The 12,500-nt window shown below is 43.8% G+C and overlaps 1 protein-coding gene across 1 annotated transcript in view; it reads right to left on the bottom strand.

Annotated features, from left to right (window-relative positions):
* The window catches only part of tcf7l1a (transcription factor 7 like 1a), a 52,599-nt gene extending 41,760 nt beyond the window's left edge, over positions 1–10,839 (bottom strand). Inside the window, exons 1-3 of the mRNA XM_063210051.1 lie at positions 9,993–10,839; positions 9,813–9,885; positions 9,594–9,721 (exon numbers count right to left, since the gene is read on the bottom strand). Coding sequence (XP_063066121.1) covers positions 9,594–9,721; positions 9,813–9,885; positions 9,993–10,178 — 387 coding nt within the window. The 5' untranslated portion in view covers positions 10,179–10,839. The remainder of the gene's footprint in view (positions 1–9,593; positions 9,722–9,812; positions 9,886–9,992) is intronic.
* Positions 10,840–12,500: the final 1,661 nt, after the last annotated feature.

Below are 12,500 nucleotides of genomic sequence, written 5' to 3'. Positions count from 1 at the left end.
AAAATACCAGACTGATGAAGCCTGAAGCCCCCATTCACCCCCCCCCCCCCCCCACCCCTAGCTCCCCCTGTACACCACCTCGTACCCCCCCCCCCCCACCACGTCCCAACTCAGCCCCTCACCACCACCATCCGCAGCTCCACCACCAATAACACCACCACCACCACCACCGCCGCCGCCGCCGCCCGCAGCCTGCAACCTCCCAGCTCCACTTCATCCCCCTGCACAATCAGGTTTTATTAGCATGGATTGATGCATGAAGTCAGTGTACGGCCCGGAACGCCAAGCGCTGCCATGTTCTCAGTGGGAAGGGTGGAGGGGTGCAGTGCAGAGGTTGGAGGGCTGGAGGGGGGGTGGGGTGGGGTGGGACGAGAGACTGCACAACAGCACACATACACAGCACAGACTCGCACAAACCACACAGAAGAAGATGGAGGAAAGGAAGGAGGAGTAGAGGAGGAGGAGGAGGAGGAGGAGGAGGAGCAGTGAAGATAAAGCCTGAAGAGAGCCTGGAGAATGAAAGAGATGGAGTGGAAGAGAATGAGAGAGAGGTGGTGCAAGATGACGAGAGAGAGAGAGAGAGAGAGAGAGAGAGAGAGAGAGAGAACAAGACAGCAATGAAAAGAAGGAGAGACGAGAGACAGAGAGAAACAGAGATGGAGCAAGATAGCGAAAAATAGAACGAGAGAATGAGACACAGAAAGAGAGAGAGAGAGAGAGAGAGAGAGAGAGAGAGAGAGAGAGAGAGAGGCCCAGCCCAAGCCCAATCTCGATCATCTGCCAGCAGCACAAAAAACCGTCTTATCAATAGAAAATGAGGTCAGAGACTCGGCCCTCGTTCGCACGTGGGGGCTGAACTAACACAGGGACTTGACCGAGGCTCCAGTCAGCTCGCTGCTCTAAAGAAAACACGGCCATGTTCCCTCGCAACCACGCCAAGTGCTGAGCCATTCTACAAATGCAAACTACACACACACACACACACACACACACACAGACACACAGACACACACACACACAGACACACACACACACACACACACACACACACACACACACACACACACACACACACACACACACACACACACACTTTTGTTTTTTTCTTTTTCGCTGCCTACGATAAACATTTACTTATATCCCCATTCCAGGGTTTGTTGTTGTTCTTTCTGCATGAGGGACACTGCTTTTAGTTCACAGTCATGGTATGACAGGCAAAATGCAAGGGATCGCAAAAAAGTCAGTTGGCCCAAGCCGCAAAATAAGAGCCCTTTTTAACATTCCTTGTGCTACTACGGGGTATGCAAACCAGCCACGAATGATTTGTTTTTGGCACTTTTTTCCCCATTTCGTTTTTTAAAATCGTTTAATGAAGCAGGCCTGCACGGGCCAAATGTTTGCTGTAATGTGATGTTTGTTTGCTGTTGAACAATTAGTTGCTATACTGCCTTGTCATTCTGTAAAAAGTTGTATATATAGGCCTATACACAGCATGACTACTGTGCGGAGGGCATCAAGTTTTCCATGCATGTTGTTGTGCAAATCACTAGGGAAAGACCATCATTCAACCACTCCCCCCGTTTTCGCTTTTTAATTTTTGCTGCCATCGCTCATCTAAAAATTCCAAAACTTGAACATAAATCTACGAGACATGTATTCAACCCCGTCTATTCATTGTGGTTCCAGTGGGGGCCGTTCGTTTAAGGCTTGTGATTACGCATTTAAGGCGTTTAATCGCTTTTTTAATGCATGGGATTGGGGCTAAATAGTAAAAAAAAATGTTTGGTGTTTAAAGGCACTTTGGTCAAGTTCCACTTTGCTGAGTGGACGAGTGCTACATCAATGCAATCCCTTTAGGATTTTCAATTAAACCATTCAGATGTTTGTAAATGTTATGAAATCCTAGGGTTGGTGAGAGACTATTTCAGCCGACTATTTCAAGCCTGTGAGTCTAAAGTGAGTTTTCATCTCTTCCCTCACAGGTGTCCTTCATATACAATATGCTCCATGTGTTTGTCTGGATAACAAAATAGGAAATTAAGGATATGAAATGGCAAAGTAGTGTGGAACATAAATAAATAAGTAAAAAAGAAGAGTATAAGGCCTGCAAATTAATTTGGATTTGTTTGGTTTAGGCTTACAAGCAAAAAAAAAACCCTTCCCATAACACATTAAACCTGGATAAAAATGTAAAGCCATGTTTACTTGGTCATTTGTCCAAACATTCAGGCACTAGCTTTTAGGTTTCCTTTACCGTCTTTGCACTGCGGGAATGTTGCCCTAACTTAAAGGCCTGGACAATGTCCCCTCTGTGGAGTGGCTGAGGTGGAGGTGGAGGTGGAGGCGAAGAGAAGTGGAGGGGAGAGGGCAACTCCCTCACTCCCTCTCTTTCGTTCTCTCTCTCCCCCACCATTTCCCTCTCTTTCGTTCTCTCTCTCCCCCACCATCTCTCTCTCTCTCTCTCTCTCTCTCTCTCTCTCTCTCTCTCTCTCTCTCTCTCTCTCTCTCTCTCTCTTCTCTCTCTCTCCTCTCTCTCTCTCTCTCTCTCTCTCTCTCTCTCTCTCTCTCTCTTCTCTCTCTCTCTCTCTCTCTCTCTCTCTCTCTCTCCTCTCTCTCTCTCTCTCTCTCTCTCTCTCTCTCTCTCTCTCTCTCTCTCTCTCTGTGCTGAGTGTGTGGAAAAGGCCCTGGCTGTTGACAGGACAGGCTCTCCTGAGCGCTGTTTGTTTATGTAAAATGAGGCCCTCTGGTTCGCAGGACAATTCCGCTGTTTACTTTATATTGTCTCGGAGGTCTTAAAATACCATAGCAGTGTATGGACTGGAGTTGAGAAAGAGGGGGGGGGGGGGAGGTGAGAAGACTTGACAATGAATGGTGTGTGTAAAAGAGAGAGAGAGAGAGAGAGAGAGAGAGAGAGACAGATAGAGAGAGAAAGAGAGACAGACAGATAGAGAAAGAGGCCGAGCTATGCGAGCCAAAAGAGCGACTACATGTTCCAACAGAATTACTACACTGTCACTCCACACTCCACTGTCACTGAGGGCCCTCATTCCAATCAATGCACTTCACTTTAATAACATTTCAAGGTTATTCCAGCTAAGGCTCCAGCTTCCACCACAGGGAAACAAACTCTGCGGAACAAAACAAAGGGTGAATAAAGGGCCACACCGAAATTACTTCAGAAAATAAGGAGATGTATTCACAGCCACTTCACTCCAGGGCTCGAGATCGGATTTGAGGGACAGATTGTGACTGAAACTGAAGCCTTTTTTTTTGTTTGTTTTTTTGACAAATCGCAAATGCTAATCCCAAAGCTAAGCTTTCCACAGCACATTTGAAACATGCCATTCTCTACTTGTATTTGTATTTGGTGGCCCATCCCAATGTGTTGCTTGGCAACGTGTTCTTGTAGGCCTTGTAGGAGAGAAACCATAGCAATTAACCAGCTTAACCTATATAGTGGCCATGGGGATGTGCAATGAAAAGTCATCATGTCCACACACTGACTAATGTCATAAAGACAGGAACGCGAGCATGAGGTTACCACTTTCTCTGGCCTGATGGCAGAAATGCTACAGCAAAGTGTCGTTAAAACCAGGGGGGTGTCATTGTTCCAGCCAAATGAAGCAAATGAATTTAGACAAGTCCTTGGTTTAAGCCTGGCGTTTTGGGCTCACTCAAGATGGCCGTCACTCAAATAGCTCATAGGCTCCTACTCATTTCTGCCATATTGGTAAATCAAATATGAATGAATGGGCCTCGCACCCAGGGTTCACTTTCAATAGCTGGTGTGGATTGCTCACACCACCTCCTATTACACCACACATGCCTTTGACCCATTCTGACAACCCTAAAAAAAACAATCCGAAACAACTCCTAATCCAAGTAAATGAAAGATGAATCACCGCACACTGGTATCTTTGCTGGTAGTTTATTTCCAAATAAACTACCAGCAAAGATACCAGTGTGTGGTGATTCATCTTTCATTTACTTGGATTACTCTTACTGCACATCACCAGCACCTGGACAAGTGGTTGTGCACAGGGACGTTACTTTGACAACTCCTAATCCACTTCGTTTGGGAAGACAAAAGAAGCCCATTACATCAAACTGGGCGGTTCTCTAATATTATATATACACACACAAAAACAGAAGTGTCCGTGGCAATTTATCTGTCAGAAATAGATGAAATGGCGTGGGATGCAGAAGTGAAAAAGTGCTGGATTTGCAAAGTGCTAAAAGAGGGGAGAGAGAGAGAGAGAGAGAGAGAGAGAGAGAGAGAGAGAGAGAGAGAGAGAGAGAGAGAGAGAGAGAGAGAGAGAGAGAGAGAGAGAGAGAGAGAGAGAGAATGTGAGAGTGAGGGAGAAAGAGAAAGAGAGAGTGAGAGTGAGAGAGATATTGAAAGGGCCTTCTCAGCAGTTATGAACTCAACCTGGGGTTACCACAAACTTTATAAAAAAAAGACACTGGAGACCAGTGGTGCTCTGCTATTGCCATTGAGTACTCAACACCTGAGTAAATGGATGCACACTGATTAAAAAAATATATTCAACGTATCGACATTTCTGCTTGAGGGTCATTTCACGTGAAATCAGACACTTTGGGACCCGACCGACCCGGATTTCAATCATACTTGGTGTGCCTTTTCAGTAGCAAGGTAGCACCCCAGAACTGCATTGGTTTGAATCTGACATTAATATTAAGGGAGAAACAGACTAGGAAAGGTTCACATGTGAGGGTAGGACACTATACATTCAGCCTTGAATATATCAGTCAGTGTTAGTCACAAAAAGATGCCTGTGGTGTTGTTTGAAAGCTCTTTTCTGGCTCTACATATTACACAATCACCTTGGAATACAACTACTCTCAGAATATGAATTATGATAAATTGAAAAATAAAAAATTGAATATCTAAAAAACTCATATTTTAAAATGGCCCTGTCTCCTTGTCCAAACGTAGCCGGCAATGTCATGAGCAGCACCTAAAATGCTGGTGTTCGGTTTGTTATTCATTTCAGAGAGAATTTGACTCACAAATATGGCATCATACAGACCACTTACTAATAATATGGTAATACCATAGTAGCATCACATGACGAAAACAAAAACCAAAACAAAAATATGGTCAGTGGCCATGGTCCCAGGTTTCAGAAACTAAGGCAGATGTCAATTTATACACACCAAATGATGATATTGTGAATGTTTGAACATTCCTTCTCTGTGTACCTGTGCCATCTTCCCTTTACCATACTTTAAAGAGATAATCAATGGCTACACTCTCATTTTGTACTCTACCAGTGCATTTGAAGCAGCAGCTGTGTCTTTTGTAGATAATGTATAAGTACGTCCCGTTGCAGTTACAGGTTCCACTACCAGAAGCACATCCTGATGATCCATGACAAGTCTATCTGGTCTGAAGGGAAAAGTGAAGGATGGAGATGGCCCATGAGGATGCAGAAAGGTTAATTTTTCCTCTCCAGTGCTCGGCATACATTCCTCAGCACATGCTAGCCACCAGTTGCCATCATATACAGCTACAACATACCCTTTGATGCTTGAAAATGTAACACATTCCTTTACTGGGCTCACTCTTTCAACTCTGCCTTCTCTGAATGCTGAAAATGGCCTAACTTCCACTGTGTCCATTGACAATGGGCAGAAGCTGTGTAGTTTTTGAGTACCTGGAATAGTTCTTGCAGATTCAAAACTTTTCAACAGGTTCTCAGCTTCATGATGGTACATCTCTGTTGTGGCAAACTGGCAATGGATGTTTCTTGACATTACCTTGACAAATTCAAACAGTTGGTATGTGGCGTTACAATTTAATTGTCAATAGGACGTTGCAGACTTGCTCGTGCAGCAAGCCATTTAACTGTCCCTCCAACGCCATCACATGGACCTTTGCCATGTGATGTGGCAAAAAAAAGTGCCACTCTGCAGGTATGTGAAAATCTGCCTCGTGGTGGCACAAATTTGTTGTGTTTTTAAGGTTCTCATATTGTACAGCACAGCCATCAGAAAAAATATAGGATCTTCTTTGGACGTTCTGTCATTGATGAAGTGTCACTGAGGAACTGAATTAGGAGCTTCTGAAACAGATGTACAGCAATTGTATCATGAATGTTGCAGTCTGAAATAACAACAAAACAGATTTTTTTTCCCAGTTTCAACTGATCTTGGTAGTAGCATACAAATGGATGGATTGTGGCCTGCACTGGTTGTTCCAGTGAAATGATTGAATTGCATCTTGAATTACAAAACTATAGTTTTAAAAACGTTCCTGGTTCAAGGGAGTCAGTCAAGGATAATGTCAAGAACATCCATTGCAAGTTTGCCACAACAGAGATGTACCATCCTGAAGCTGAGAACCTGTTGAAAAGGTTTGAATCTGCAAAAACTATTCCAGGTACTCAAAAACTACACAGCTTCTGCCCATTGTCAATGGACACAGTGGAAGTTAGGCCATTTTCAGCATTCAGAGAAGGCAGAGTTGAAAGAGTGAGCTCAGTAAAGGAATGTGTTACATTTTCAAGCATCAAAGGGTATGTTGTAGCTGTATATGATGGCAACTGGTGGCTAGCATGAGCTGAGGAATGTATGCCGAGCACTGGAGAGGTGAAACTGAACTTCCTGCATCCTCATGGGCCATCTCCATCCTTCACTTTTCCCTTCAGACCAGATTGTCATGGATCATCAGGATGTGCTTCTGGTTAGTGGAACCTGTAACTGCAACGGGACGTACTTATACATTATCTACAAAAGACGCAGCTGCTGCTTCAAATGCACTGGTAGAGTACAAAATGAGAGTGTAGCCATTGATTATCTCTTTAAAGTATGGTAAAGGGAAGATGGCACAGGTACACAGAGAAGGAATGTTCAAACATTCACATATCATCATTTGGTGTGTATAAATTGACATCTGCCTTAGTTTCTGAAACCTGGGACCATAGCCACTGACCATTTTTGTTTTGTTTTTGTTTTGTCATGTGATGCTACTATGGTATTACCATATTATTAGTAAGTGGTCTGTATGATGCCATGTTTGTGAGTCAAATTCTCTCTGAAATGAATAACAAACCGAACACCAGCATTTTAGGTGCTGCTCATGACATTGCCGGCTACGTTTGGACAAGGAACTGGCCATTTTAAAATATGAGTTTTTTAGATATTCAATTTTTTATTTTTCAATTTATCATAATTCATATTCTGAGAGTAGTTGTATTCCAAGGTGATTGTGTAATATGTAGAGCCAGAAAAGAGCTTTCAAACAACACCACAGGCATCTTTTTGTGACTAACACTGACTGATATATTCAAGGCTGAATGTATAGTGTCCTACCCTCACATGTGAACCTTTCCTAGTCTGTTTCTCCCTTAATATTAATGTCAGATTCAAACCAATGCAGTTCTGGGGTGCTACCTTGCTACTGAAAAGGCACACCAAGTATGATTGAAATCCGGGTCGGTCGGGTCCCAAAGTGTCTGATTTCACGTGAAATGACCCTTGATCACTTTGGTAAATCAATACTATCAATACTTTCCCAATGCCATCGTAACCACCACTATCTCGCCCAAGGTAAGAACTGGCCGTTGTGCTGTTGTGTACAGCTAACACTAACCCCCGCCCAGCCCCACCCACCCAACATCGTCATTACTACTGCCACCAAACACTGATTTTAAAGTATTCGTTAAAAAAAGAGAGGTTTCACTTTGGCCAGTCCATACGTTGCCAAATGCCATCATAACAGCCACTGCCACCATCTCAGGAAGCTAAGAACTATTTTTAAACTATGGCTGGACATGACCTGGGAAAGCAGGTTATGTTTATGTTCTGTATTGGGGCCAATGAATACTATAAACATTTTTATGTTTTGGTTCACCAGCATTTGCATGTTTACCTCACGGAGAGACCCAATGGCGCTTAAAAAAAATGTGTTCCCTCACAATATTTAAATGAACACAACCTTTTCAATTGTACAGTGAGCAAAAAAAATGTGTTTATGTTGTCACTTCTTGCTCTTCAGTCCACATCATTAAAACAAAACCAGGGTCAGAGAGGTAGGCCTACATGTGTAAAGCTTAAGATTTTTTTGTCTTTAGAAGTGGGGCAACAGTGCTAGAGTGTGTCACTGTCCGCTACTGTATGGCATTCCTTACAAAGTCAGTGATATAAAATACTGCCACTTTCCAACTCGCTTGATATGCAGCAGTGACAACAACAAACCTAAAGAGTGTGGCAAACATTTAGCAATCCCTGCCTCACCACAACAATACAGGTAGCCTCCGAGCAAGCAATTACCAAACAGTAATGGACGCTTAGCAAATACAACAGATCAGCTGTCTCTTATCACACAGTTATAGTCAACAATCAGTAAATAATCTAATCCTGCTCAATGATAGATTTTCTTTAAAGATTTGCTTGATTCATATTGCTGATGAACAGAGATAGTTAATGAATATTTGAGGGGGGGGGGAGACACTACTCACAGTAGCACTGATGTCTGACCTTAAAGAGCAATGGAGAAGCAGCTGACTCCAAAACTAACAGTGGCCCCCTTGGGGTGTGAGTGATGACTGCTTTGCCAGATTTGGGTAAATAAATCATATCTTATTCTCAAATGGCTCAGGTATTAGACAGAAAAACACATGCAGGTCTTAACACGCCTGTGCCAAATCAGTTTGACAAAAAGGTCACGTAACAGTGTGTAGGCCAAGCAGCAGTAGTGCAGAGTGAGAGACCTGTCTGAATTTACTAGTGCATGCCCTGTGAGTCCTATCGGATCCTGGGAGAGTCTCTAGAAACAAAAAAAATGTTGCTCAATCACTGCGAAACAACTTCATGGATAATTTATGACAAGGCGGGTTCCTACAATTCATATTTTTTCCAGTGTCAGACAAACCCACTAAAAACGCAATATTGTTTATAACAGTGCAATCATACCCACAAGGCAGCAACAACATAGTAGCACACAGCAACAAAACCATTCTTAGAAGCATTCCAGTTTCCACAAGACGGATGAATCATATCTGTCTGGGCTTGTCACCCAGTGCAAAGCTCGGCCTATCCATCTTGTTATCACAATAATAGGGGGATTGTTAATTGTGGTTACATGGATGGTTCAGGGGATATAGTCTTGCTTCATCTCCATTTTGACTTGACAACAACACCAAGAAACGCCAAGACTAGAGAGAGACTCCAAAAAACTTTGAATAAGTGACACTGTAAATGAAGCGTGTGCGCAACATAAACACAATTCAACAAGTGGCATGGGAATTATTAGTCCAAATAATATGACAGAATTCAATATTGATTGCCCTTTAGGATATGTGCGTAGACCAACCATTAAAGACAACATCATGAGGTCCATACAAAAACAAAAAAACAAGCATGTCGCAAGCATGAAGTTTGTGTCACCTCGAAGAAACAAAGGACTGCTCCTGAGGGGCCACTCGAAGGGAATATGGCGCACAGCTTGGCGCTACATTGACAACTTTTTATCGCGTGGCTGAAGAGTGTGTCTGACAGCGGCTGCAAATATCCACTTAAAATCGCTGGAGTGTGAGTTGTAGAATATGACAACAATGACAAACACTTACCGTCCTCGCACTTGGTGACAGGGACCCGTTGGAAATGTATGGGTTGGTGAGGTCTGGGATCATTAAAAACGGATAGCCAGGATAAGCGGGGCCCTTGAAAAACGCTCCATCTTGCTGTCTTCTCAAAGCTATTTACAACAGGAGACAGAATGGTAATGTTTAGGCAAGGCATGGTAGTGACTCATGAGACATGCGAAGATAATATAATGGGAATGTTACCTTCTGCCAAGTATTCTCTGTGTCTCTCGTAACTTTCTAAGTCTGGTCTTGGCAGTGGGCGCCTGTCCGTTTGCTAAGGCAGAGGCACACAAAACAACAGAATATTGAGAGAACATAATGCAATGCAATCTGTAATCTACTTGCAATGGGCTAACTTTGGGTGTTTCACAGAAATCTCACCTCTGAATCTGACGAGCTACTAGTGTTTTCGGACTCGTTCACAAGAGACGACTTCACGTCGTCCAAGTCCCTCTCTGCCGATACATTTTCGGATATTTTATCCTCCTGTTCGCCTTCATCCTTGAAGGGAATCAGTTCGTCATTTGCTCCAAGATCATCTCCTCCACCGCCGTTTAACTGTGGCATTTTGATCAAAACTAATCCAAACCTTTTTATGGAGTTCTGGAGATATTATTATCCGTATTGGAAAGGCTCCCAAAACTTCGGTGTCCCGAATCAAAATCACCACATGATCATGGTGGACTCGCAAAAATAAAAAGCGATGTAGGCGATGGCTTAGAATAGGTAGGCTATTCGCACTTAAAGCACAACACTTTCGTGTTGTACCCTAGTTTGAGCAATATGCGAGATTGTGCCTCCGTGCTCTCTTTACGTCTCTTGGTCGTTCGTAGTCTACGCGCGTTGAATGACTGAACAAGTAAAAAGTCATCCTATGAAATCCATGCGTCCTCGATTTGGCACGTCTGCAGAAGCAGATATCTCCCTCCCGAGAAGTTTCTGTCCTCCGTCTGCTGTGCCGCTAAAGTCTTCGCGTCCCTGTCCAAAAAAGTTTCAGCGCTGCTGCTTCTTCTCTGCTCCACTCATTTACTTGTTGATTCACAAGCAATCTGCATGACCGACGAACGAAGGATACATCCGAAAACAAAAACCCTCCAGCTTTAAGGTTGCCGATCCATTCCCGTGGTGCGTTTTAGATTGTGCTAGTTAAGTTTTCCACAAGGTTTGTTTTTTGTCTTGGGGAAAATAGCCCCTTTGACCTAGGGGTAAGAAAGGGGCTGCGAGTATGGTTAGCTGAAATGAAGTGGAAGGAAGAGGGCCCCCTCATTAGAATACAGAGGAGTGGTTAGGGCTGAAAACCGACACTCCATTCACCACTGGCAAACATGGACTACCCTTAAAGGCACAGGCCCACTTCTGAAACCACCTCCTGAAAAACTCAATTCGGATAAATAAACAAACATCACAAAATAAACATAGCAAATGCTTATGTCATCGGGCGTATTTATTGCTCAATTGATTGGTCACAACACATCGACTAATGGACTAGTGCAGCATGTGGAATATAGAAATAGATTAAAATGTTTGTTAGCCTAATTATTTTCAAGAAAATAAGTATAGATATTGAATATTGTTATCATGATTGTAACATAATTGTTACGACAATCCACGTATGCAGTGTTCAATGTTAACCTAATGGGCCTGTTGTTTTAAAGCCATGACCAAAACTTTGGTAATGTTCTGAAACCTACTTCCCTCTCTTCCTTTCCCTCTCTTTTCTCCAATCTCTCTCTCCCTCTCTTTCTCTCTCTCTCTCTCTCTCTCTCTCACCCGGCCCCCACCACCGCATCCCATCATCCCAGCCCACTTTACCAAACATGCGTGTCGCAGCAGCTATGTCTGTTGCGGAGCCCCCTCTGACCTCTGTTTGTCTGGGGGACACTGGCATCGCTGCCACCTCCTGTGTCTGGGTGCAGCTCGCCGTGGGGACAGTAATGAGCCCGCTGGCTGGAGCCTAATTGGCCGTTGGTCTGTGGAGCTGGAACAATAGGGGACGGGGATGACGACCGGCCTGGCTGGGACTGGGGCTGCATGGAACCCATCGGGGCTCGCTTGCCTGTCTGTCTTTAGGGCCACCAAGCTGGTGGTGGTGCCCCTCCTCTATGGCTCTCGCTCTCTCTTTCTCTCCATCTCTCTCTCTATCTCTCTCTCTCACACACACACACGCACACACACACACACGCACACACACCCACACACACGCACACACACACACAAGCGCGCCGCTTGCTTGGGCACTGCCACCACCGCCACCACCATGCACAACTAATGCCCTCTGAACCAGACTGTGTCCATCTGGCCTCGGGGAATTATCCTCCGCTTCGGATTCAGTGAAGTCTTTTTTTAATGAAGTTTGTCAATCTGTCATGAAGGTGTTGACCTGAAAAGTGAAAATTGAATTTGGGGGATGACTCAGGCGTCTTAGTTTGTTCTGTCTTGTTTGTGATTTAGTGAGAGAGGTAAACAAGTGTCAAAGGTTTGTTTATGGTCCTTTCTCGCATACAAAAAATAGCATTTACCTGTACTTTCCATTTCATTCATGGTGATGATAAAGTAAAGGATGTGCAAAGTTTATAGATACTTTATTGAACCACCATGTATCTAATTAATCCGCCTCTCTCAATTTGCCACAAAACTATTGTGTCTTATCCAAGGGGCGGAAAAAAAGCAGAAAGAATGTCACCATGGCTGAAGTAAAAAAAAAAAAAGAAAGAAAGAAAAAAAGAAGAGTGTAATGATTGCAGGCCTCCATTTGTGTGTGTCCCATCATCCCATCCTCTCCTCCCATCCCCATCCCCCCCATCGCCCCCTTTTCACATTCCCCTGCCATTGTTGGATGTCATCATGAATTAATTGTTTGGTCTTGATCTTTGCACTCGCAGAATCCCC

This window comes from Engraulis encrasicolus, chromosome 11, assembly GCF_034702125.1.
Source record: "Engraulis encrasicolus isolate BLACKSEA-1 chromosome 11, IST_EnEncr_1.0, whole genome shotgun sequence".
Taxonomy (NCBI): Eukaryota; Metazoa; Chordata; class Actinopteri; order Clupeiformes; family Engraulidae; genus Engraulis; species Engraulis encrasicolus.
Note: the sequence above shows the minus strand (reverse complement) of the source record. Positions and strands in the feature narration are given on the sequence as shown.